This window comes from Zalophus californianus, chromosome X (assembly GCF_009762305.2).
Source record: "Zalophus californianus isolate mZalCal1 chromosome X, mZalCal1.pri.v2, whole genome shotgun sequence".
In the NCBI taxonomy this organism is placed as follows: Eukaryota; Metazoa; Chordata; class Mammalia; order Carnivora; family Otariidae; genus Zalophus; species Zalophus californianus.
In genome coordinates this window covers 128566673-128594611 of record NC_045612.1, presented here as the reverse complement: position 1 = coordinate 128594611, position 27939 = coordinate 128566673, and the positions used below count along the sequence as shown (strand labels likewise).

General features: G+C 46.4%; 1 protein-coding gene across 1 annotated transcript; it reads right to left on the bottom strand.

The window, feature by feature from the left end:
- CRLF2 (cytokine receptor like factor 2) lies at positions 1-27939 on the bottom strand. The gene is made up of 9 exons (XM_027608955.2): positions 27830-27939; positions 21374-21504; positions 12275-12377; positions 10503-10666; positions 8927-9060; positions 6422-6584; positions 5506-5611; positions 3123-3207; positions 1-1001 (listed from the first exon to the last, which is right to left on the bottom strand). Exons 1-9 carry the CDS (start codon positions 27937-27939, stop codon positions 726-728), a joined length of 1272 nt encoding a protein of 423 aa, XP_027464756.2. The 3' UTR covers positions 1-725.

The following is a 27939-nucleotide window of genomic DNA, read 5'->3' as shown; positions in this document are numbered from 1 at the left end:
TTAAGTCTTAGTAAAACTCGTAAGCCAACGTCCTTTTGTCTCTTTTATTTTCATTCACAAAATAAAATGTGAGCCGCCCTCAAGGGCAAGATGCTTAGGGTGACCGCGTACGGCATTGTAACGTTCGCTATCTCTGGAGTAAATGCCATGAGTGTGGACGCCAAGAAAAATGGAGTCTCCTGAAGAAAACGCCCACCACCACCACCACCCTCCCCGTGCTTGAAAAGTGGGTGTTTTTCTGTCTCAGAGCAGAAGCTGGGTGGCTGGTTGGCATCTGCCAAGCAGGATTCCTTTCCCACCCAGGAGCAGCAGGTTCTGCTTGCTGGGTACAAAAGAGCAGGGAAACTGTTCGGGGAATGGAAATGTTGGTTGGGGCACGGGTGACGTGCATGGAGGAGGATGGTTTCAGGGCACCCTGGTCCTGCTTCCTCACGATTTTTGGGAAAACATCAGCCACAAGGAGGTGTGAGCTGAAAGCAAGAAACACTCCAACGCACTGTGTCTCATCTACGGTGAATCTGCCTTCGAGCCCTTGAGTAGCAATGTCCATGGGATGAAAGCTGACCCAGGGGGTGCACGGGTTTGGGGTCTTCAGCGACAAGCCCCTCTGGACACGGGCCATGTCCATGTTCCCTTTACCATGGTGTTGAGTCCCCGAGATGCTCCTCCTTGATCCCATAACGTCAACATAGACCCCCAACGTTGGCTTTTGAGTTTGCACCCCCTCATAACATGATGTATGAGTTGTCACTCATCACAAACGTAAAGCCCCCAAGAGAGACCACCTCGCCACCTTGCAGGGGCCGGCAAGGGAACTGGCTGGGGTCCCTGGAGGCCTCTTCCTCCTCTGTCTGTGGGCACAATGGGGTGGTCATCATGATGGGCGTCTCAGCCTCATTCTTGACCAGGTGGACAACTAGGACCTCTTCCAGGACACACTCCTGCTCAGCACCCTCCATCTTATTCAAGTGGGCCACGTTCTGGGTGTCCTTGATCCACTCCTGCAGGGATGAAACATTGCATCCTGAAACCAAGGAAATGCCTCGTGGCTGGTGCCCCCTGACCGAGCATCTCTGGGACCCAGGCAGCCTCCCTCGGGTGGGAACGCCACTCCCAGGGGAAAACGCTCGTGTTCTTGTCTGACACCTCTGAGCTAAGCCCATGGTGCTTTTTTGACCTGCCTCTTATCATCAGCCTTGAAGGCTATTTGCAAAACCTCTGTGGCCCCGTAAACGTGTTAGGACAAGGAACACGCCTTCTGCCACGTGCTTCTGAAACTCGGTTGTGTTTGCAAGTCGCCCGGCGTCTTGTGAGCGGGATGGTCACTCAGCGGGTCCAGGTGGGCTCTGGAAGCTGCAATTCTAACAAGCCCCCTCGATGCTGGCCACGGGGTGGGGGCGCCTGGGACAGGGGGCTCTATGGGACTCATTGCCAACAGGGGGAGTGTCCTTGGCACGTGCCCAGCCTCCCCCATCTCCTTCTTCGTTTTTTCTGCCCTGAAAACTCTTTTCTCATTCTCTCTCTTCTCCTAGAAAAGGATCAGGACACCACCACCCCTCTCCCACCATAAGGCACTTTGATCAAAAGATGATTTTGAGCTGAAGGTGATTGAAAAGGACAACCGTGGGAGGAGCTCTCTGCCTTCCACCTTTCTGCACAAAAGCCTAGGCATAAGTTTCCCTTTAGGAAAGATTTCCACTTGCTAAGGTGTCCCTACAACTGCAGAGACAGCCCTGGTCACCCCAGAGGGCTTCAGTCTGCGTAACAAACCTTAGTCGACAACCTTCACGGTATCATCCTATCTGCTTCCCACATCACACCTGCCACCCAGAGGCCCAACCCTCCCTTTTCCTCTCTGCCCCGTCACTTCTCCAGACTTTATCATGCTTCGTTCAAACGGCACAGGAGCCCCCGGGTCTAACCACCTCTTTGGGGTTTTCACTTCTTTTCTGCGAACCTTCCTCCACCCTCATGTGCATATGAAATAAACTTTTTTCTTTGTTAATCTGTCTTTTTCATCTGTTTAATTTGCAGGCCCTGAACACAGAAACTAAGAGGGTAGAGAGAAAAAAAATTTCCCCCGTTTTTTGGGGGTTTTTTTGTTTTTTTTTTTTTTGTTTTTTTTTTTGCCTTCCCCTGCGTCTAAGTAGTTTTGAAATTAAACTTGCTCCTGTAGGAGGTGAAATGGTACACACCCGTCCCAAAATAAAGATATGTCCAATCCTAAAACCCCAGAACCTATAAATGTATACTTATTTGGAAATAGCAACTTTGCAGATGGGACTAACAAAGGATCTGACGTGAGACCATCCTGGATGAGAATGGCCCTAAATCCAATGACAGGTGTCTTTGTAAGAGACAGAAGAGGAGACACACATACAGAAGAGAAGCCACGTGAAGACAGACAGAGATGGGGGGGGACGTGGCCACAAGCCCAGGGACACCTGCAGCCCCAGAAGCTGGAAGAGGCAGGAAGGACCCTCCCATGGAGCTTTAGGAGGGAGCACGGTCCTGCCCCGCCAGGATCTCAGCGGCCCTGCCCCGCCTGGATCTCAGACTGCCAGTCTCCAGAACTAGGAGATGATTCATTTCTGTTGTTTCAAGCCTCTGGTTGGTGGCAACACCAGGAAACTTCTGATGCATTGTGCCCTAAAATCCACACTGCCATCTGGTGAGCTCCTGGGGGCGGGGGCTATTCCCCAGTTCCCAGCAACTCATAGGCAGCCTTCCACAGGCATTTATCAAGTGAATGAAATGATGACTATAAACGTTTTAAAAGCGGAAGTTTCTGGTCTGTTTTCAGCTCTGCAGGGGGGAACACATTAAGAACACAACTTCCTGGTGAGATGAAAAGGCGATTGGGCTGGAAAATCCCGTGAGGGCACCGTTCTCTCTGTCTCTGGGGCTGACTTAAAGAGAAGCCGCCCTTTGAAACCCTTTCTGGAACCTCGTCTCTCTGCCCCGAGACAATACAACGAAGCTGCCGCTCTCAGTTCAGAAAAGGCTCTCAGGTATGTAAGGAGGTAGCTGGAATAAATATTGATTTTAAACACGGTAAGCAGGGAGTTATTAGAGCGTGACAAAGAAATCCTGTAGAACATGCACAGGAGGATGGCATTTACCTGGAAGTTACCCTGGTGGGATTCAAAGAGTCCAGGGAAGGTGAATTTGGGATCAGGCACAATGGGCATGAGGACCTTCTTAACTCTGAAATGGACACGGAGAGTCTGGTCAGGCAGGCTGGAGTCACGGAGCAAGGCTGTGGACTTTCAAGGGGCCGAGGATGGGGACACAATCCGCCCCCTCGGGGATGTGGCACCTGGATAGAGCTGTGCCTTCATTCTCAAGGCATGCCCTTCCCCCCTCAACTCCCCAGGCACCTTGCTGCCACCATCCAGCTGACATGTCCCACTGAGAAAGTGTGGGGTTACAGGGACAGAGCATCTTTCTGCACAATACCTATTGTAGTAAGTAAGTAACAGGGACTGTTACTTCTCTTTCCTGAACCAGTGGACTGAATGGTGTCCCCACAAAATTCATAGGTTGAAGCCCTAACCTTCCCTGTGACTTGTGTTTGGAGATTGGGCTTTTCGAGTGGTAATAATGAAGGTTACATGAGTCTTAAGGGAGGGGCCTGGCGGTGATCAGGATACGCTGCCCCAGAATATGCCCCCTGGACGATTGATTATTTGGGGCTGATGGCTTTTAAGATAGAGGACACATAGAAGGAGCTCTCTGTTCCTCCCCACTTGCCTAAGAACAAGGCATCAGTTTCCCATTTTGCAACGGAAATTTCCATTTTAAAGGCGCCCCCCCCCCCCGATTACGAGGAAGAGAACAAATTTTATCACCGAGATCTTTCCACATAGACAACCCTTCTCTACTATCAGTTTTGTCTATACATTTCCTAGTCACCTTCCCAGAATTTACCCTCCTAGAGCTTCACAACCCCTTTCCCTCTGCCTAGCCACTTCTCCACAATCATTACCCTTTGTTAAAGTGGCATAAAATCTCCCCAGACTAACTGCCTCTTTGGGTTTTCACTTCCTGTCTGGGACTCCTCCGTGCACGTAAAATTATGACATCAATAAATAAACATATGCCTTTTGTGCTCTTAATCTGTCTTTGGTCACTTTAATTCGCAGGCCCCCAAGTACTGAATTTAAGAGGTTCCAAGCTACTATGCTCCTAATCCGATATGACTGGTGTCTTTATGAAAAGAGAGAGCGATTACAGGGATGCGTGTGCTCACAGAGAGAGGGGACATGGGGAGAAGACAGCGTCTACGTGTCAAGGAGAGAGGCCTCAGGGGAAATCAACCCTGCCCACACCTGGATCTCAGCCTCCCAGCCTCCACAACTGGGAGAGGGTAAATGCCTGTGACTTGAGCCTCCCCATCTTTGGTCCTTTGTTATGGCCGCCCTAGGACACCAATACCCAATATAGTTGACTTTTCACCTCTCGTTGCGAATAGGGGCTTCCCTTGAAGACAGGGCAAGCGTTAGTGTTTTCCAGGGATCGTGCCCCTCGGTTTCCCTTGGGGGTGATTTCAGCTCTGTATTTAAAACACCATGCCTGTCACCGGTAGACACCCTCATCTGATTGCCTCCTTTCCTCCCTAGCAGAACACCGTTTTGGTGGCATCTATTTGAGCCGGTAAAAGAGAGGAGATGAGGCTGGAAAAGTCACGGACAATCCACAAGAATTACACGAAGCACCTCCGTGCTGTATCAGGCTCCAGGGGGACCCTTTGGAGTTGTCCGACTCACCCTAGCACAGACCCAGCCTCAGTGCTCCAGGGTGGTGCTTCATCTTTCTCTACACGTGACCCCCGCTGTCGCTATGGAAACCTCATCCTAAGAAACAAAGATGGTGCCCACTACCCTGGGCATCGGTACCCTCACACGTCATTGACAGCCAGACGCCTGGGCACAACACAAGTCAGTTTACGTAGGGATGGAGATAGCGGGGGTTAAGTTGTTGTAGGGAAGGTTAGCAAAGAAAACTATTTAATACGATATTTTTGAGAAGCGGTCTGCGGGTTCAGAGAATATTGTGTTGGTATATCTGTCACTGGATTTAAGAAGCAGACAAGCTTCCCTGTACAATTCTTCTCACTTCCCCAACAAATCAGTTTGATAAGTCTCAATGACAGTTGAAAGGTGTTTTAAGCACCTGTCGCTCTAACATGGTAGGTGGACACACCTCAGCAGGGTCTGTGTTTGAAGCAAGCTAACCCTCTGGTAGGAGTTAACACTCATATATTCTACTGTCTCTACGAGAGTATTTCTCAGTGAATGCCCCAGGTACCCCTGCATTTTTTGGCATTGTTTTCCTCTATTTTCTTGTAAGACACTGTTGGCGAAGTGTGCATTGTGGGGGACTTGATGCTCACCTCAATAACCCTATCAGATGATTCTCCTTCTCTTTTCTACTTTGTGGACATATGGCAACCAAAGCCCTCTCTCCCGTGTGTATGGCAAGACTGGTCAGGGTCACCCTTACCTCCATACTTTCCATAAAGACAGAAGAAGAAGGAACACGGTCAGCAAGGCAACCGTGCCAGAAATTAAAATAAATTTTGGGAAAAGCTTTTTCTCCTGGCACGAATCTAAAGAAAAGAAGAATGAGTGCTGTCAGTTTCCAAGATGGTAGTAAATCAGGCTCCGACTCCCCATTTGTCTTCCTTTATAAATGGCAACGTCAGCAAATCTTGATTTCGGTGGGAGGTGTCCTGGAAAGAGAGACGGTGTCTCTGGACAGGCGCACATCAGGCAGCCACTGCAGGAGGTGGGTAGAGTCAACACACTGCTCCCAGGTACCTGAGTTGGCAGGGGTGTTTGAGGATACTGAGGCTTGCTTTTGGCTATCACTTGTCTTCTGTATCTCTATCTATTATCTATCTATCATCTATCTATCTATCTATCCATCGATCTATCTATCCATCCATCTAACATCCATCCATCCATCCGTCTATGCATCCATCCATCCATCCTTCTATCTATCCATCTATCTTTCTATCTATCATCTAAGCATCTATGCATTCATTCACCCATCCATCATATCTACGTATCTATGCACCACGTATATCTATCCATCCATTTATGTTTATCAATCTATCAACTATCATTTACTTACCTATAATTATATATTTATCTATGTCATCTATCATCTATTTATATATCTATAATCTATGCCTATATCACTGTAACAACATTCGTAAATAGAGTATTTATTATTACTGCTGCCGTTGATAAGAATAAAAATGAAAATTAGCCCAATGAGGAAGGCAGCCTGGAGAGAGAAACAATTGCTTTGAAACTGGGCTCTGAAGTGGAAGGTGAGGTCATTCATTTTTAGGTGCCCCTAAGCCTCTCTCCCCCAAAAGACAGGTGTCGCACGGCTGTGTAACAAGCCTCACCTCTCAGCTCCCCCCTCTGCTGGTGTGTCACCTCTGACCAGTCACTCGGGTATGTGTCAGGGCCATAGCTGGACTCCATTGTTTTCACTCTGGCCCGGAAGAAATAACATTTCTCAGCATCCAAGCCATCTGTTGTAACATTGCAGGTTTCTCCCTCCTTGGACTGAAGAAAAAAAAGCAAACACAGTGATCAGTGATTGGACCTAAAGTCTTTATCTTTGTACTAGGAAGTCACACAAGATTCCTACTTTTCAGCATTCACACTCTTGTTGCACTTCCTCTGTCTGCCTAGCAAAAACAACAGTAAAAAGAAAAAAATGCAGCAACAATCTCTAGAGGCCCCTCCAAGAACAAACAATCCTTTGTAACAGACACTACCACAGATGCTTTTAAGAATTACCTGATGAAAACGTACTCCTTAAAAAGAAAAGTAATTTTTTGTATGAATACAAAAGTAACTCATGCTTACTTTGGAAACTTTAGAAAACACACACACATACCAACACGCAACAACAAAAAAACATAAAAATGTCTTTATTCTAGCCCCATGATATAATCACCATTAACAAATTGATATTCTTTCTTTCCTTCCAGGAGTAGTCATATAATACAATGTTTTACTGTACGCATTGCTTTTATCACTAAATATCTGTTATCATTAAAGCGCCTTTGGTGACTCTTACATATTTTATCATATGTATTTTGACTCTCTTCCTAGTGCATGGCATACAGGTGGCCTCCAGTGCTTTGTATTTATTTTAGATAATGCTTCAATAGATGTCTCTGTGTATAAAACCTCATCCACATTTTCAATTCTTTCCTTAGCATCAGTTTCTAAAAAGGGACTGAATAGACCATAGACCAGAACCAGGACAACTGATGAGCCCTTCAAGTTTGCTGATGCTCAACATCCTTGACCAGTAACACATTTTATTATGAGCATGCTCTTTAGGTGAACTCAAGTACCTACCTGTTGCTTTAATTTGTATTTCTTTGACGAGTTTCATCAAATTTCATTTCAGTGATTACATTCTACTAGACCCAGCAATAGATCAGTTCTTTTCTATTTCTGATCGGTCCCCTCCTGCTTCAGTTACATACAACTGCCTTACAATGGTATTCTCATTTTTATCCTTACTGCTACATTTTATTGCACCATTTCCAGATTTTGGGGTGTGTTACACGGGCAATGCATCCGCTTAGGGTTTGTCTCCTCCTACAGGATGTACACTTCATGAGAGTAGGGATTGCCATCTGATGACAGATCTCCTTGCTGTCTCCACAGATGTACCTGGTGCAGACACCAGTGAACATAATAATAATGAGTGAGGGTAGTAAGTGAGTCGTAGCTGTGAGCCTAGTGGTGAGAGTACTAAGACTACCCATAGTAAGAATGAACTTACTTAATGCTTTTCATGTGTTATCACTTCCATCCCCAAGTCACCCGAGCTAGGTGTTATTATTATGTCCTCAGTGCTAGGGACATAATAGATACTCAGTAAGTATATCTTCAATGAATGTTGAAGGAAGCCCCTCCCAACACCTGTAAACGTGGCAGATATCGACAGTCCTGGGCTGAGATAGTCAGTTATACTCCCCCTGCCTTAGCTCCCCCCTACTCCCTGGATGGTGCTGAGATACGGTGCTTCTGGTTGACTTCATTATCCAAGTCTGAAGAGCCTGATGGACACAGGTGTACTTGCAGAATTGTGGAATCATTGGCTCCTGGGATTGTCAGGGAGCTCATACTCCAGGTAGTTTAACCACTTTTGCTGTGCTAGACTCTAGTCTTTAGGAAAGCCCTTCATGCCAACTTCAGACTTTGGGCACCTCCAGGAATGGCCACCTCACCGTACATGATTCGGGTGATTCCGTCTGCTCTCTGCAGATTTTGCCCATTGGTTTCTCTTCTGCTTTTGCAAGGAAGTTAGTCCCTTGTTTATATGGTGGTCATTTGATTATTGGGAGACAACTGTGAGCCCCTGGGTCATTGATATTCACATAATTTTAATTTATTCCATAGATTGTGCCCATATACTCAGAACCAGAAAGGGTTCTCATGTGTTCAAAAGGCATACAAAGAGGGGTGGATGGTACAGTGTGTGATGAGGGTGAATTTCATTTGTCAACTTGGCCAGGTGTGGTGCCCAGTTTTTAAATCACGTGCCCGCCTAGGCGTTACTGTAAAGGTATTTTCTAGAAATGATTAATGTTTTTAATCAGCCAACTTAAGGTCACGCTATAACGTGGGTTAGTGAGCTTTACTCAATGCAAAGGCCTCGAGAGGACAGACTGAAGTTTCCCGGAGAAGTCTCAAGACCATAATGGAAACCTGTCTGGGTTTCCAGCCTGCTGGTCTGAGACTTGCCCGTCCCTATAATCGCATAAGCAATCCCTTAAAATAAATATCAGCATCTGTCTCTGTGTCTCTCCATGTTTCTCTCAGTTACCACTTGGGGATTCTCGCTCACACTTGCCCTGAGAAGAAGATGCCACCCCACTCACTTGCCACTCAGTGTCGAACATACTCTTGTACTGGATTTCATAGAGGAGACGCTTGTAGGGCAGATCAGAACAGGTCACCGTAATGGCTTCCTGATGCCACTGGAAGTTCAAGTCTTTCGGGGAGCTGGGTTTCACTAAGAAGGAGAGGCAACAAAATGATCATCACCTCTAGAAAGATAAAGATCCCACATCTCTAAAATTACAGTGGTAAGTTTGCTTAGACTCTCGTTCATCTACCTGCATAAACCCTTCCCTTAATACTTTGTTAGATTGGGGTTGGGGGTTATTTGTCCTTACTACATCTATAGGAGAGGTTTTAACCAGAACTCCAAGGACCTGTATGTGTGTCATGGAATGAACTCTTTGAAATTGTGTGAAAAATTCCTATGTATCTGTTATGGGATGAAGAGTGTTCCCCCACCCCTATGGGATGAATGTTGAAGTCCTAGCCCCCATATCTCAGAATATAACTGCATTTGCGGTCATTACGGATATAATTATTGAAGAAAAGATGGGTTTTACTGGAGTAGGGTGTGTTCTGATCCTATGTAATTGGTGTCCTCATAAAAGGAAACACAGACACACAGACGGAGAAGGACATGTGAAGAAAGAAGTATAGATGGGGCTGATGGGTCAACAAGCTAAGGAACACCAAGATTTGCCAGCAGTCACCAGAAACGAAGAGAAAGGCATGGAACAGATTATCCCCCAGAGCTTCCAGAAGGAACCAGCCCTGCCCACACCTTGATTTCAGATGCCTGGGGTCTTCTTAGCTGTGGGAGGACAAATTTCTCTTGTTTTAAGCCACCCATTTTGTAGCAATTCATTGCAGTAGCCCCAACAAACTAAAATGAAGACAGAACATGGAAAATGTCATATGGGACTCCTTTCTAGAAAATGAACACTTTTGTGAGTTACAGGGTATCTACCAACAAGTATGTTCAAGTTCTAACCTCTGGTACTGTGAATGTGGCCTTATCAGGAAATAAGGTCTTTGCAGATATAATCGAAATAGAATGAGGTCGTCCTGGATTAGGGTGGCCCTAAATCCAAGAACAAGTGTCCTTAGCCAGAAGAGGAGAGACACAGACACAGAGGAGGAGCCACGTGAAGATGGAGGCAGAGACAAGAGGGACGTGGCCACAAGCCCAAGGATGCCTGGAGCCCCAGAAGCTGGAAGAGGCAGGAAGGACCTCCCCTGGAACTCTGGAGGAAGCACGGCCCTGCCCCGTCTGGATCTCAGCAGCGCTGCCCCACTTGGATCTCAGACTCTCGTCTCCAGAGCTGGGAGATGATTAATTTATGTTGTTTCAAACCATCTGGTTTGTGGTCATTTCATTTGTACACTGTTTTGTAATCCCAGATAGACAGCCAACCCTCAGTGCATCTAAGAAAAACCAATGGGGCAGTACTGAGAGTAAGAGAGTGCTTCTCTCTCTTTCTCTGTTGGAGGGCAGAGTGCCATGCCACATCTTTGCCCAGTGTGTGTATCAAGATGGATCTTCTAGAAGACCAGTCTCTTCTAAGTTGGAGTAGGAGAGAAGCACTTGGCAATGAGTTCATTTTTGGTACTTACAGTAAGCGCTGATCCATTGGCACTTGGTGAGAAGGAGATGTGTTTCATTCTTGATGGAAAAGCACAGAATTTCATCTTTTTTTGCCTCCAGGAGGCATCCAGCAGTATGACTTTGTTGAAGAATATAGTTGGAGCATTGGCTACTGGTCTTATCACTGCTTAATCTGTGGTTAAACAAGAGAATCATTCAGCCATAGAGAGTCTTTGAAAATAACATCTTCACAAATCTACTGGCCACTCCCTTTGCTCCACATCTCTGCCACAGACTCAGACTGGATCCCTTTCACTCGTTTCAAGGACCCTGTCTTACAAGTATAGCAAGAACTGTCCAAACAGAAAAGTATCCCTTCTTTCAAAAGGTTAAGCTCCTTGAATGTCCCCTATAGTGGGTTGAATGGCTTTCCAAAAGGCATGTTCATGTATTAATCCCTGGAATCTGTGAAAGGGACCTTATTTGGAAATACAGTCTTGACAGATTAAAAGAAAGATATCAGTATAAGATCACGTTGCATTATAGTGGGTCCTAAATCCAATGACAGCATCCCTGTAAGAGACACAAGACAAGACACAGACACAGAGGAGAAGCCACGTGAAGATGGAGGTAGAGACGGGAGGGACACGGCCACAAGTCTAGGGATGCCTGGAGCCCAGAAGCTGGAAGAGGCAGGAAGAACCTTCCCCTTGAGCCTTTGGAAGGAGGACAACCCTGCCCTGCCTGGACCTCAGCAACACTGCCCCGCCTGGATCTCAGCAGCCCTGCCCCGCCTGGATCTCAGCAGCCCTGCCCCGCCTGGATCTCAGACTTCTGGTATCTAGAACTAGGAGAGGACGAATTTCTGTTGTTCTAAGCTGCTCAGTTTGTGGTACTTTGTTACGGCCACCCCAGAAAACTAATACAAGTACAGTTTGACTTGCAGAGTAACCATGTCCCTGATTTGAGGAGGCACTTTAATAAGGATGTACCAAGATTGGTGATCTCTCTGAGGCTTCCTACAATACTAAGAAAAAACGTGGTGCTCAGTTGAGACCAGTTTAAGCTCTGTCTTTAAATCCTCAAATCCAAGCAGTGACTTGATCAAGAATTACGTCCTTTACAATGAAGAAACGGATGCTCAAATGACTTACCTGTGTGACCAGCTAGAAAATTCAGCACTTTTATTTTAGGCTTATTTTCCTGGCCAATTCATCTTAAAATGTCCCTCTTGTGTTCACTTTCCCATCTGTCTTATGTGTTATCAAACGGCAAAGAATCAATCACACATCACACATCTCCCATTCACAGAATTGAGACTAAATTAATTGAAGAATCCTTTCCTCCCACATTAATACTCATGTCCTTGAGTGTGTAAGACAAAAAAAGCCTGTGATAGGGAGAAATATTTTCGGAAGTTGGCTACTGGTAAGGTGGCATGAAAAGTCTCAGAAGGTTAACTTTTGCCATGGCTGCACAGCATGCTTCGAGGGAACAGGGCTCCAGTTAAAGGTATCTGTTGAGACATTGTAAATGGTCCCAGATGAACAAACACCTGTGGATGTCCTGGTAAGAATCTAGGTGGTTTTGAGTGTGACTCAGTCATAACTTGGTTGGTTGTTCTGGGGATCTGTGGTCGTGGTTGTGGTGAGGGCTCAGGCCTAAACAGAACACACACATTCACACTTGCACATTCTGATTCTTCACACCGTCACCACCTGACCCTCCCAATTGCCGGTGTCTCAGAGGAAGAAATATTTGAGCCCAGGGCATGGTGTGTTCCCTTCCTGAGGGCACTTACTTGTAGAGGAAAGTCAAATTTGTCCCAGAGAATTTGCTTGCATTCCATGTAACCTGCACAACTTCAAAATTAAAGTTGATAATCTGAAGCTGCAATGCTCCTTCTGGGTAAAAAGAGACAAATAGAGGATCTTTTAGGCAATGCTGAAAGCAGTTGGAAATTTGTCAAAGGACATCAGCACTTCTGTCACAAGAATAATAGAATGCTTTAAAGGGACAGAGAAAAATCAAGATTCTCACAAATAAGCCAGACATTAATTATGTCACTAAGAGCCACAGGATATATAAAGTTTGCTCAGGACAGAGGCATAAGTCAGCAGCAAGATTACAGCTGCTTTTCTTCTTATGTTTGCAAGAGATAATGACCATTAATTAGTATGAAGAGTAGCTATTGAGTATCGACAGTGTGTCTCATGACACCACCTTTGTGGGCACACATGGGGGGCATTAGACACTGTCCACCATCCACCAAACTCATTGTCTTACTCAGAGCACCACTCATGACATTTTGAGAAAAAGCTCACAGACAAATGAGTCCTTTGGTCTTTGCTTTTCAAGTGGCTTAAGCTTGGGTACTTTTTTGATTTTCACAGATGTCTGGGTTAGTCACTGTGAAAGTAGTTAATGGGTGTATTCTAGGATTGAGCAAATATGCTATGATACTGTAGGTAATAAGAGGCAAGTTTCCAACTGTCAGAGAAGGGGTAACAATTTCGGGAATATGGAAAGCTAGAATGAACTCACTGGTGTTGAGTTAGAAGTGGAAGTATCAGAATTGGTAGATAGATGATAGAGAGAGAGAGAGATAATAGATGATAAATAGATAGATAATAGATAGATGATAGATAGATGATAGATAGATAGATAGATAGATAGATAGATAGATAGATAGATAATAGATATATGATGGATGCATGGATAGGTAGGTAGGTAGATAGAAAATGGATGGATGGATGGATGGATGGATGGATCAATGGACATAATTCTAGCACCCAGCAGGTTGTGGGTGAGAGGAAGGTGAACATATATATGTCCACAAATGCTGAGAAGGAAGGTCTGCAAATCCCCAGGTCAGGAACTCACACTCCACATTCAGTGCTGCGTTCAACTCCCCTACCCGTCAAGCAGGAGGCAAATACAGGTCCTGGCCCTAGCTCTGTTTGCTCAGCACCCCCTGTGAGGTCTCTGGGCTGGATAACTTGGCTTGCTGAACATTCATAGGGTCACATCCCATTTCATGGTTTGGAATTAACCATGCTCTCCCATGATGGCCTCTCAGGAAGCCAAACCCAATCTTGTATTTCCCTTATGTGGTTTCTTAAGATCTCCAACCAAAATTCTCGTGCAATTGGCCAATGACTATCTACACTGTGGAAATGAACAATGGCCACCCAAATGAAAACAAGCAGAAGGCATCTATTCAAAACTTGCTCTTCCAGGGAGTTGAGCACCATCACCTGCATTTGGCAGACACCAAAGGCAGACAGAGGAGTGGGAGAGCCTCATAGCCAGGTGGGGGCCGGGGTGGGGTGCGGAGGCTCAAGTTTGTCCTGATGGAGGCTGTTGGCACAGGGGGGGCTTCAGGTGGTTCACTGGAAGCAGGGTGTCCGATGGGATTGGTTAGACGAGCAAAACTGTGTTTTTGTGGTTGGTTCAAAGTTGGAAGCTGGGATGAAAATTAGGGAAGTTGTCAGATATCAACTTGAGGGGCAGGTTTCCCAGGCAGGTTGCCATAGGTTGTGAATCAGAGTTCTGTTTTCCTAGATTGTTTGGCCATTGTCCATCTGCTATTTTGTCTCTCAGTTTCCTGCATTTTGGCAATCTGACTGCAAATCGTTGAGACCCCAACGAGTCCTCTCGATGCTGTTCTCAACCATGTTTAGTCTCATCTTCTTCTTCCAATCTGGTTGACACTCCCAGGTTACCGACCATGCCCAGCCCTGTGCTCAACACATAGAAAAATGTTCAGGAAAGATGTGCTGAATTGGCAGCAAATAAAGAAGTTGAACTCTCTGTGAAAAATCCCATTATGGGACTCTGGTGGGGCGCCTCGGTGGCTCTGTCAGTTGAGCATCCAGCTCTTGGTTTTGGCTCAGGTTGTGATCTTGGGGTCATGAGATCGAGCCCTGCATCAGGCTCTGTGCTCAGCGTGGAGTCTGCTTCTTCCTCTCCCTCTGCTCCTCTCCTCACTCTCTCTCTCAAATAAATAAATAAAATCTTAAAAAAAAAAACCTATTATGGGACTCGGGGTCTATCCCAACTTCTGAAAATCAAAGGTAGAATGAAGGGTATAAATGTGCTTTGAGTTTTTAAAGAAGACTTTCTAATGCCCAAGGCGTACAGAATACTTCTGTTCTATGCTGACGATTGTTCCTGACATAACTGATCACAAAATAGATGATCTCAACCTTGATTCATTGGTTCCAGAAATAGAGAGAAGAGATGTCAGGAAGGACGTCCTAGCTTCTGGAAAGCCCTGACCTTCAGAAGAGGAACTTGTGTCCATCTCGTACGGTGAATGCCTTCCAGGCTCTGAAAGGGAGGGAAGTATACAGCTCTGTCCTCAGCAAACATTATGACAGATCTTCAGACCTCTGTCTGTAGAAAATATCTAATGGATAAAACCAGATGCCCCAGGGCACCTGCAGGAAAGGAGAAATGTTCTTGTGGTTCACGACCTCCCCCACATGATGAGTCAGCTGCAGGACAGGACGCAGCTTGGTCAGACTTGAAAAGGGGAGAGAAAGGGAAGTCACCGTGTCTCTGTTGCTTCTTTGCTAAGTGCCCAGAATGGATTCAGACATGCCTGGCGAGTCTAGGTGAGGGACGTGATTGGGGTTCTCGCCACTGGGGAGTGGGCAAGACCTCTCTGAGAAGGAGGAGGAAAGCATGGAAGGCGTCCCGCTGATCCTACAAAACGTTTTCATGTAGCACCGTGTCACTCTTGAAGTGGATTCTTCAGTCGGGCATGAAAGCAAGTCAAAGATCAGCAAGCCATTTGTAAGGGCTTGGGTGCGGTTTGCAAAATAGAGAGGGAACTTTTGCTTCCACATTTGGTCCTCACCCCTGCTCTGCCCCATACCTTGTAAGGGCAAATCAAGTTTAAAAATAAAACATTTGGGGCACATGGGTGGCTTAGTAGGTTAACCATTTGCCTTCGGGTCATGTCATGATCTCAGGGTCTTGGCATTGAAACCTGTGTCCGGCTCCCTGCTCAGCAGGGCGTCTGCTTCTCCCCTGGCCCCTTCCCCCTCGTGCGTGCTCTCCATCTCTCTCCCCTTCTCTTTTTCAAGTAAATAAATAAATATCTTTTTTAAAAAAATAAAACAAATAAAAGACTTAATTCTTCCTGTTAAAAATAAAAGGGGCGCCTGGCTCACTCAGTCGGTAGGATGTGCGACTCTTGGTCTTGGGGTTGGGAGTTCGACCCCACCCTAGGTCTTGAGATTGCTTTAAAAAATAAATAAATAATCTTTTTAAAGAATAAAATAAGGGGTGCCTCGGTGGTGCCGTCAGTTAAGTGTCTGACTCTTGATTTTGACTCAGGTCATGAACTCAGGGTCATATGCAATGGAGCCCCATGTCAAGCTCTACACCTCAGCATGGAGTCTGCTTGAGATTCTCTCTCCCTCCCCCTCTGCCCCTCCAGCTCATGCACTCTATCTCTTTAAAATAAATAAGTAAATCTTAAAAAAATAAATAAAATAAAAAAGGAAGACATGCTTCCCCTCCCTTTCTTGGAGAATTTACTTGAGGAAACTTGTAAGATCTTTCTCCATCTCTTTGACATACATGCAAATCTTTTTAAAAGTTAATACATTTGTTGCCAGATTTAGGACCCAGGGATATCTTTCTCAAGGACCTGAAAAACCAACTCTTTGAAATGCAAATACCAAGGAATGTGATGCTCCATCTCCCAATTTCTGTGTGAGGGTAAGTCTGGCTCCAAGTTTCAACACAACCTCTTATCGTAAAGATAGGAGTTTATTTTTCCATTCGATAAAACCAATTAGTTAACAGATGGTCACTCCAATTACCGGATGAAATTAAGAACTTTGTGTGACAAAGTGTGCTGAGGGGTCTCCCACTCGAAGACTAGTTATCGTTTATCCGCAGAATATGTGTGTCATGGGTGATGCCCATGAGCTCTCAAAAAGGGTCTCTGTGTTTGCAGATCCCTTGTCTTTGTAGGTCTCTTCAGCGCATTGTGTGTGATGTGTATTGCATTCTGGTTAAATTCTTATTGAATAATAAAGCGGTTTTTCTCTCTCTGCCACCTTTGTGGACTAGGCTTCTGGGTTGGCAAGCAATTTTGTTTCTTGTTAAATTTCCACAGCAGAGTCAGGAGCATCCCCATCTCTCCAGGAACTAGCCACGCTCCTGGGCCACGGGTCTATCTGTTATTAGCAATCCTGGTGGCACCATTTCCACTGAGCGATGGCGTCTTACTCGTGTGACCTCAGGGTCCCCATCTTTGAATATACGCTCCTCAACAAAAAGGAACACGGGGACACCACAACTGTGCTTTTTTCCTCCAGCTGTTGCTTGAAATCACGTGTCAATTTTACTAGATATGATGAATTTATTTGGTTGTATTGAGAGGCAAAGATTTAATACTGCGAATTGTATCAGAGAACCTGTAACAAAGGAAATCCTAGTAATAGAAGCTGTCTGTACAGAAAGAGAAGGAGGTAGAGAAAAATCCTTGGGACACTGATTGCCAGACTTCATCAAGAGTTCACTTGTATTCAAAATCCCCACTTTTGTGGAGAGCCCCACATGCACTAGATGGTGGAGCCAAGGGATGGGGAGGGCATGGGAGTCAGTGTCTCATGGGGACAGAGTTTCAGTTTCGGAGGATGAGAAAGTTCTAGAAATGGGTGGTGGGTTTGGTTACACAACACTGTGAATGTAGTTAATGTCACTGACCTGTACATTTAAGAAAGATTAAGACAGAACTTTCTATATATAGTTTACTATGATTTTTTAAAAAGAATAAGCAATGTAGTTTTGTAAAAAATTGTATCAAACCACTTAATTTTACCATACTTCTTAAAGTCATTGCTTAGGCTCTAGATTTGGGAACATCTGCCCCAAGGAATGGTTCAAATGAATTTCACTGCCTTGTGTTGATGCCGATCACGCAGGCATTCCAGTCTGGGGCTCTCTGGGCAAAATTCGTTCTTCCTTTTTTTTTTTTTTAAGATGTATTTATTTATTTTGAAGAACAAGAGCATGAACATGCACAGAGGAGGAGCAGAAGGGGCGAGAGTCTTCAAGAAGACTCTGCTCCAGGCACAAAGCCCAACCTGGGACTCGATCTCACAACCCTGAGATCACGACCTGAGTGGTCACCGAGAGGGGGACTCTCAATGGGATGAGCCACCCAGGTGCCCCCCGGGGGCAAATTATAAAAGTCGTGTGGACAAACACACTGTGGTCCATCCATAGGACAAGGTATCATTCAGCCATCCAAGGAATAAAGAATCCACTTGTCCTAGAACACGGCTGAAGTATGAAAACACGTGGCTGAGTGACAGACGCCACAGAGAAAAATGGTCCCATAGTGTGATGACACCATGGACATGGACCGTCTGGAAGAGGGAAATCCACAGACACAGAAAGCAGGTTAGCGGTTGTCAGGGGGCTGGGAATGGGATCGGGAGCGGAGAGGGATGGATTCATGGGTATAGAGTTTCCTTTTGGGATGATGGAAATGTTCTAAAACTCATTGCATATATCTATGAATCTACTAAAAAAGCATTGAATTGTACGTTTTAAATGGACGAATTATATCCCAAAAGAGCTGCTTACAAAACAAAACAAAACAAACAAAAAACATGTCGCCCTGCCCTGGCTCCTGTGGATTTTTCCCTTGACGGAGACCTTTTCCGCCAACAGTGATGAGCAGGGTCCCCCCCCCACACCAAGGTCTTGCAATTGGAACCTGCTGTTGCCAACAGCTCCCCCATGTCAAGGACCCAACAGGTCTTTCTCAAAGTTGCCTCTGATCCCGTAACCCTCCCAGAGCTGCAGGAAATCTGGAGCCCAATGCATTTGCAAACGGCGGGTCTGCCTCCTGCAGGTGCATCACTGAAACACCAACAATCTCCCTCCCAGGTGCAGTACCCAGGTCTCAGCTAACTATACAGAGAGACAGAGACAAAAATGATGATTCATGAACCACACGAATTTGCTACAGGGTGTTTGGTTGTCACCAAGGGACTATGAGCCTAAACAGTGCTGGGTATTTCTGGGGTTGGTACGCGAGGTCTGATCAAAGCGTGGATTGCGTGGGGAGGGAAACCACGGAATGCCCAAGCTAGACAGCATCCTGTAAAATCCTCGGTCACGTCCCTTTTCCCTGGGGGTTGCTGCCTGCCTCAGGGTAGCAAACACAAAGACAAATACAAAGATGACAGGGACCCACAGCATTAGTCAGCTGGGGACGTCTGAATCATTCCTGTCTGTCCTAAAGGCAAGGACACAGAGCTCGAGAAGCGGCGAAGCAAGATCCCCAAATACAGGCAGGTCCTTGAAGGGACGGGAAGCCCCATGTCCGCGCCTCCCGGGGGTTCATTGGCTGGAAGGAGGTTGGCCGAAAACACAGCATCGCTCAGTCCTGCCCGATGCTGGCCGGGTCTCCGTGATATCAGAGGGACGTCCGGTTAAAGTCTGCAATAATTCTGGTAAGGTGAGCATTATTAATTTTGTGATTTGGACTCTCTTTCTCTCTCTTTCTCCCTCCCTTCCTCTTTATTTACTGTGCAGCTGACGTGCTGGCGTGCTGGCGACCGTTAATCAAGTCAAATGCAAAGCCACCTACACGGGGGTGCCATCCTCCAGGCCCATCCCCACCTGGACCCCCTGTGGAATCCAGCTCCTGCCTGTCGGCCACATCCTTCCTAACCACCCGACCCACCTCGGGGTCCCCTTGTTCCTCTCGTTGTCCACACCGGCTGTGACCCGGGCACACAGGTCTGCATTATGCATGCACATCTCCCCGCTTATAGATCTCTCCTGCCCATGACAGGGACGCTGCTAATAGCTGGCTGCCCCTCCATCCACCAAGACCCTATTTCCAAATAAGGTCCTGTGGGGAGGTTCCAGGGCTTAGGACTTGAAAACTGGAGGGGTCCCGGCTGAACCCACACAACGGGAGGGCGCATTACACACATGGATGTAGGGACAGTAATCGTAAGCATCTATGCTCTTAAGATACACCATGCTTGGTGTGAAAAGGCAGGTAGATGTATCCGAAATGTCTCAGCCCCCTTATGTTCATGGGAAGACTTGACCTCGGGACTCCCTGCAAGGCTCATGCAGCATCAGCAGCACGGAGGGTAAATGAAAGCCAGGGTCCCCCCACTTCCTTGGTGCAGAGGCAGCCCGATGCCCGGTCCGTGTCCCACCTCAACATTTGGCTTCAGAGCAGCCTCCCTCCACGTCTATGGGATTCTGACTCCTGCCATGGGTGGCTGTGACCCATGGGAATAGGGCGTCCCAGTGGGTTCATGACGAAGACGCCCGGGGGGGGGCGAGCCACAGGACCAGTGGTGGGAGCTTTCCTCAGGCTGTGCTCCTGTGGGAGCTGGTTTCCTCTACTCAGTTTCCAAGGCTTTTATGCCCTATAATGACTCCGGCGGGGGGAAGGCAACTCGATTGAAAAGAAAAGCAAGCAAACCACAAACACCATTCACGAACCAAACAAGCTCCGGTGTTTTCTAAGAAGTTACTAGAAAGCTGTACGTTGGCTAATCGAATTTAAATAAATAAAAATAAATAAAGTGAAATAAAATAAAAGTGACGAGAAAGGGTTTGTGAGTGTGTTGCGCACGTTGTCTACAGACGGTGCTTACAAGCACCTGTTTGCAGGTCAAAACCCAGAACTGGTCTACACTGTGCTTTTCTGAATGTAAGTCCAAGTCTGGGGTGTCAGGGAGGGAGACCCCAATGTCTGGAAGCCACCTGGGAGCCGTTGCGGGTCCACGGGAGGTAAAATGCCAGTGCAATGTGTCATGGGTCTGCTTTGATGTCTGGTGCGTGGAAGGTCTGATCTGAGCATGTGACCATGGACCAATGGATGTGACACAGACTTTGGGAATTGTGTTACAGCCAATGCAACCCCTGCCCGGGGAGGCTCCCATGCAGGCTCCCTCGGACTCCTCACGGTGTCCACTAGAACCCTGATGCACCATCATGACACTATAGTCAATGGGAGGTGGGGTGGGGTGGGGTGTCTACGGAGCCTTGCAAACCCAGGAGGCAAGAAGCCAGCTCAGCAACACTAGGATGAACATGCAGTGACATGAGGAGACACTTCACAGACTACAGTTCCCTAAACTGCCATCCCCAGCTCCCGTCTGAGCCACCCCCATGCCAGAAAATCCAATCACACCTCGTGTCGGACGCGAGACCTGCCCCACCATGCCCACTGCAGCTGGATCTCTCCCACCTTCCCATCTGCCTTCTCTCGCCACCTAGCACTGTGTTAGCAAAGCATACCCCAGGAGCACGCAGGCTGGTGGTCGTGTTCCAGAAAAAAGCCCAGGAACAGGCCCTGAGAACACACAGCAAGGGGAGAGCTGAGATCCCTCTCAGGAGGTACCGCTATGGGTTTCAAGGATGACCCCACAGATGGATGGCTCTGAAGCCCATGGAGGGGGTGGAGGGACGCCCTCACCTTTCCCGGAGGTAACACGAGCTCATCACTAACAGAGCCGTATTCACTTAAACAAAATGCCTTCGAGCTCTTGGAAGGCGGAAAGGATGGGGAAGCCACCCAGAATCTCAATGCAACAGACATTGAGCTCTTTTATCTACTTATTTATTTTTTCTGCATTCGAACCGAACGCATTCAAACTCGATCCATCATGAACCCTCCGCAAACAGGCAAACTAGGGTTTGCAGAGACTCGGGAATCTGTGCACGCTCCTTGTTACTGTTACAAAAAAAAAAAAAAGGAAACAAAAAATAACTACCGTTGCAAAAGAGAGAAAAAAGAGAAACACACGAAGATGAGGAGAAGGAAGGAAAGAAAGAAGGAAAAATAAAGGACATTTTATGTACACAAGTCCCTACATCTGCAAGCATCACTTACCCAGTGCCCAGTCCCCCAAAATGCTCACAACGACCAGCAGGAAGAGTGCTGCAGATGCCCAGGGCAGAAACACTGTCCCCATGCTTGCAGAGAGACACGATAGAGTGAGCAGAAGGTCTGTGCCTTCGTGCCTAATGTACAGAGGTTACCCTGTTTTTAAAGAGTGGAACAGAAACAAGGAAATGACAACGGGAAACAGAGTCAATCTTTACTTAAAACGATGACTCTTGTTTAAAAAGAGAGAGAAAAAAACCATGACAAAAAAGCAAGATCACTCTTTTTTTTTTTAAGATTTTATTTATTTGACAGAGAGAGACACAGCGAGAGAGGGAACACAAGCAGGGGGAGTGGGAGAGGGAGAAGCAGGCTTCCCACAGAGCAGGGAGCCCAATGCGGGGCTCGATCCCAGGACCCTGGGATCACGACCTGAGCCAAAGGCAGACGCCCAACGACTAAGCCACCCAGGCGCCCCGCAAGATCACTCTTGCCTACACACTGCCGATGAGGAGCTGGGCTGGAAAGCGTTCTGGCTGGTCGGGAGGCTTACGGGGAGAGTGAGGTCCTGCCGGCACTCTGTGGACAGCCAGGGTGGCAGGTCATCCAGAGGCAAGGGCATTGGACACCCCCTCCCATCTGGCTCCAGCCAAGCCAGGGGTGGAGGGTGAGTCTGGGGTCCATAAGGTTCACACTGGGGGACTTCCAGAATTCAAATGAAGAATCATTGTTTGCAGGATGTTAATGGGGAGACTGGTCAGTGTGTGTTGCTTGAGAGCTCAAAGCTCGGACTGACCACCTGTGACCAATTTCTGTCTGGTGCTTCTGCCTTCAAATGCACTCCTGGGAGTGGGTGCCCTGGGCTCTCAATAAAAAAAAAAAAAATCAGAGAGGAACACTTGGCTGGCTCAGTCCATGAAGCATGTGACTCTTGGTCTCAGGGTCATGAGTTCAAGCCCTATGTTTGGGAGCAGAGATTACTTAAAATTCTTTTTTCTTAATTTTTTTAATTTAAATTTTAAATTTTTTAAATTAAAAAAAAATCTTTTTAAAATAATACTAACAATGATTACTGTACTGGTGAAAACAGACCATAGCTACAAAGCGCTTTTACAGATACTCATGGAATCTGTGAAAAAAAAGACATAGGCAAAAAAAAAAAAAAAAAAAAAACCCAGCAACAACAACAACAAAAAAAAAACAGGAACAATTTCATTTTAGAATGAAAACTGTGTTTCTGGGAAGCTGAGCATGAGCTGAGTGACTTCCAATCACTTATTAAATGCAGGCTGACTCAGGTCTTCCTGGCCCCTGACCAGCAATCCTTCTACCCTGAGCATCCTGAAGACCAGAAGTCCAAACAGGTCTTCCCCGGCTAAAATTATGGTGGTGACAGGCCAGCATTCCTGCTGGGATTTCTAGAGAAGAATCGGATTTCTTGCCCTCCCAGCTGCTTGAAGCTGCCCACATTTCTTGCCTCCTAGACCCACATCCCTCCAACTTCTGCATCCAAGGTCACAGCTCCTTCTCTGACACTGACCCTTCTGCTTCTCTCATATAAATGAAGGCCCTGTGCCCACCTGGGTAATCCAGATGGATCCTCTGCATCTCCAGATTCTTAATCACGTCTGCAAAAGCACTTTTGCCTTATAAGGTAGCATATTCATAGATTTGAGGGATTTGAATGTGGACTCTTTGGGGGACATTGTTCTGTTTACCATGTGGGGATTAGGATGTGGATACCCTGGTGTGATAGCTGATAGATAGATAGATAGATAGATAGATAGATAGATAGATAGATAGATAGATAATCTGCAATGTAGGGTGTTGAGTAGCATACCTGGTCTCCACCCGCCAGATGCAAATAGCATCCCCACCAAGTCATGACACCCAAAAGTCTCCAGACAAGTGCCCCCTTGGAGGGTGAGTGTCATCTCCTTAACTCCCTTCCATCCACCCAACCTCCTTGCTGCCCTAGGGAAGCTGGACTTTCTAGCTCTTTTCCATCGGGGTCTCACCCTCTGGAAACTTCATTTCAGAATGTTCACATGTAAAAAGGAGAAATGCAGGCAGATAACTTGAAAAGAAATCGCGGGTCAGGCCAATTTGAGAAAACGGCCAAGCGTCACTTTGGCTCTTCTGTGACTTAGGAATGGAGATTTGGTGAGAGTCAAACTTTATGGAAAGAGAAACACATGTAGCTCCCAAAAATGGATTATCACAGCTAATGGGGTTTATGACATGAAAAAGAGTGTTTGTCCTTTGGATGCCCCAAAGAAACACTAGGAGAAATGTGGGATATATGATGTTCTCCAACACTTCCTCATAAACCATGAGACAGTCCCCGCCATATCTTACTGCCTCACACATGAAATATTATGGCTCCAAGAAGGCTGACGGGTGGAAAAAGCATTATCACTGGAGTTGGATCATCTTGATGAACTGCCACTGAATCTCTGACATTCTCTGGCCCTGTCCTTTCACTTGGGAAGAAAATAAGTAGGGGAATTTAGGAGAAAATGGGCAGCAAGCACTGTACTCCCTTTTGGATGTGGAAGCACGTTCCATGTGAGTTGTGAAGGCTATCATCATCTCTCATGGAGATGACACATAACCATGCCTTTTACCACCTTTGTTCATCATCTCTGCTCAAAACCACAAACCAATATTGTGTTGTTCATATTTCACAATGCCTGACATGTGCGATGAGTCAGGAACCAAGAAAAAAAAAACCAGATGGGGTTGTAAGCCGTTTGTTTGAATGTAGCTAAAAATGTCACTGCTTCTCTATGAAGAATGTTTCTCGTTTTTCTTTCATGTATTCATTTCTACTCATCCTGCCTATAGATGTTATTTTGCTCATCTATTTTTGTTATCTATAAGGGAACAAATCATGCTAAAATGTAGTAGTCTAAACGAACATTAAGCTGTTGTTATGTCTCCTGATTCTGAGGGTTGGCAGGACTCAACTGCTCTACTTGGTGTTGGCTGGAGCTCTAGAAAAGATAGAATGTTCTAGATGGCCCATTCATACCCCTGGCAGCTGAGCTGGCTATCAGCCAAGAGCTTGACCTTCACCAACTAGAAGACTTGATTGGACGGAATGTCCTGGATGGCACACCTGTCATTTCCACCACCTTCCATTGGCCAAAGCAAGTGAGGGGCCAGCACAGACTCAAGAGGAGAGAAACAGGATTTCACCTCTCTTTGAGAGTTGCTGTGAAGAATTCACACTCATTTTGATTGGTCTATGGTTGTGATGTTTTTAATAAGGTTTAGGGTTATTTCTAAAAGAGACATTTAATTCTTACATCAACTCAAGAAAAGAGCTATTCATGGAAATGACAATTTGCTCTAGAAATGGTTAAGCCTCCACTAGTTCTTCATGTCAAGCTCCTTCTGTCTTTAACTGTGTCAGAATGTACATGATGAAATGATCTCTTATCTTGACTCTGGCTGGCTTTACTTCTAAATCTGCCCAACACGCTAGATGTAATCGTGAAGAGGCCTAGGTGCAGCTGAAAGTTGTGATCAACGCAGTTAAGCTATCAGATTCATCTCTGAGCAAAAGCCCGTCCAAGTTTACGTAACGTTACATAAGAGAAGCATTTCCCCACCCCAGCAGAGGGGACTGCACTAGGAGGGAGGCATATAGGACAGCAGGGTTTTTACACTACAGGACGATGTGAAAAGCCCCTTTCATTATTGAATTTGTTTTGGTAGAGATTGGAAGACGAGCACGGGCACAGGGTCCAATCCAGAACCTTCTAGAGTGGAGGGGGTGTTGGCTTCGGAGGGTGCATGCATGGACACGGGGCTGCACACGTCTTGACCTGGAAGAAGGGAGCCTTCCTTGTCCACGTGTGCTTATGTTACAGCTAGGTCTTTTCCTCTCTCTTCTCTGAGGACTGGCCAGCACAGGCCATCAGCATGGAGCATGGACCTGCATACAATGCTGACGTCACAAGACAAAGAAAACGAAACTCCTTAACTGCATGGTTTTTCTGGGCCACATAATTACAATATCGTGCCTCTGCCGAATAACATTCTCTAAAAACACAAGAGAGTCCTCGAAATGAAAAGTTGAACAAGAGCTGTTGCTTTTGTCTGCCATCCCCATATCCTGCCTCCCCTTGCTCCACCCCACTCGCCCCCAACCCAACCCAGCCTTGCTTCTCACAGAAGTACCAGGATGGGGCCAAGTTGCTGATCAACATCCTGGGCAATTGTGGGAGAACTAAGCCAGTTCTCCAGACCTTTCCTAGATGAAGGAAATACAGTTGGACTAAGGAAAACCTTTTCATTTGTGATGTGATAAAGTCTCATAAACAAAATTACAAGTGAGACACTAGCTAAGTGGAGGCCTAAATAAATAAAGGATGTGATGACGATTAACATGGTAGGGCTCTGTCACTCTAGGTCTACACCTCCCGGGAACATGGTGTCTACCCTGTGTCCAACACACAGAAACTGTATGACCCTAAAAGTTGATAGAAGGAATAAATGGATGCATGAATCAGTATATGGGTGGATGAACGGATGGATGGATGAGTAGACGGATGGATGGATGGATGAGTAGATGGATGGATGGACAAATGGATGGATGGATGAATAAAAGGATGAATGGAAGGGTGAATGGGTGGAGGGATGGATAATGGATGCATGGATAATGGGTGGATAGATGGATGGATGATGGATAAGTGAACGAATAAATCCATGGATGAATGGTTGGGTGGGTGGGTGAAATCATGAAAGAATCACCCACTCCTGGTTTTGGAAGATGTTGAAATGGGTTGACTTTCCTCCTCAAAAAAGATGTTGAAATCCTAACCGCAATTACCTACGGCTATGACCTTATTTGGAAGTAATGTCTTTTCAGTTAATTGAGTTAGATGAGAGAATTTGAGGGGGCTCTAATCCAATATGACTCGTGTCCTCATAAAAAGGGGAACTTGGAAACGCAGACAGCCATGTCCAGAAGGAAGACCATGAGAAGGCAGAGGGAGAAAGCGGCTGTCTGCAAGTTATGGAACAGCTGAGCATCCCAGAACTAAAAGGGAACGCATGGAAGTGATTTGCCCTCACAGCCCTCAGAAAGAACCCACGCTGCCAACACACTGATGTTGGATTTCTGGCCTCAAGAACTATGATGCAGGGATACCTGGGTGGCTCGGTCACTTAAGCGTCTGCCTTCGGCTCAGGTCATGATCTCAGGGTCCTGGGATTGAGTCCCGCATTGGGCTCCCTGCTCAGCGGAAAATCTGCTTCTTCTCCCCCTGCCTGCCACTCAACCTGTTTGCTCTCTCTGACAAATAAATGAATAAAATCTTAAAAAAAAAAAAAAAGGAACTGTGATGCAGTAAATTTCTGTTCTTGTAAGCCACCTGTGCACATACTTTGTTAGGGCATCCCCAGGAAACTCACACAGGCACCATCCTAAGACTTCAACAGGCCGACAAGCTTGTTATGGGCAGAACAGCTCATTCCATTTCTGAATGGACAGAAAAGGTACCTGCCTCCCCCCGTTCTCAGACAACTGGGGGTGGAAATACAATACTGCTTTCCAGGATAAAGAAGCTTCATTCTTTCATGAGCTCCCAGATCCTCCAGCAGCCTTGTCACCCTCTTGTCAATGTGCCCTGAGATTCAAGATGGCGGCCCACCTTCTGTAGACTCCATTCATATGGCTGAACCGTCCTACAACAAAGGGGGTCGTCAGGGCCAGGCCTGGTCTCAAGAGTCCCTGATGGTACTTGCTTGGTCCATGCTCTTCCCCGGGCACCAAATACTCCTGCATTGACAGAACCATGCCAAAGATGGGGCAAGGCCAGCATCTAACATCCAGGGCATTGCCGGCTCCACATTCCATATTTGTAAGACATTTTGTGTATTCCCAAAAGAATGGGTTGTTTATGGTGGGACATAGGATGAATGAGACAGTCTGAGGGGACCTGGACCCAGTCTGATTTCTTGGGAAGAGATCCCCAATTTGTCAAGAATGGGGTTCTCTACAAAATGGTAACTTTGTCATAGAAAGGAATGAGGCTCTAACGCCTGGTACCATGTGGATGAACCTTTAAAACATGCACAGGGAGAGAAGCCACACACAGAAAGCCACATCGTGTGTGATCCCGTTGATATGCAATGCCCAGAACAGGCAAATCCACAGAGACAGAAAGTAGATGAATGGAGTGAAAGTTGGTGACCAGGGGGTGTACCAGTGGGGAGGTAGATGGGGAGTGACAGCTGATGGGGAAAGGTTCTCCTCTTGGGAAGATGAACATGTTTGTTTTTTTACGATTTTATTTATTTATTTGAGAGAGAGAGAGAGAGAGAGAGAGAGAGAGCATGAGCAGGGGGAGTGGTGAGGGAGAAGCAGACTCCCAGCTGAGCAAGGAGTCTGATGTGGGACTTGATCCTGGAACTCCAAGATCATGACCTGAGCCAAAGACAGACACTTACCCAACTGAGCCACCCTGGAGCCCGAAGATGAACATGTTTAGGGACAGGTAGTGCTTGGACATCAGGAATGCACTAAAATCCACTGGATCATACACCTTAAAATGGTGCAT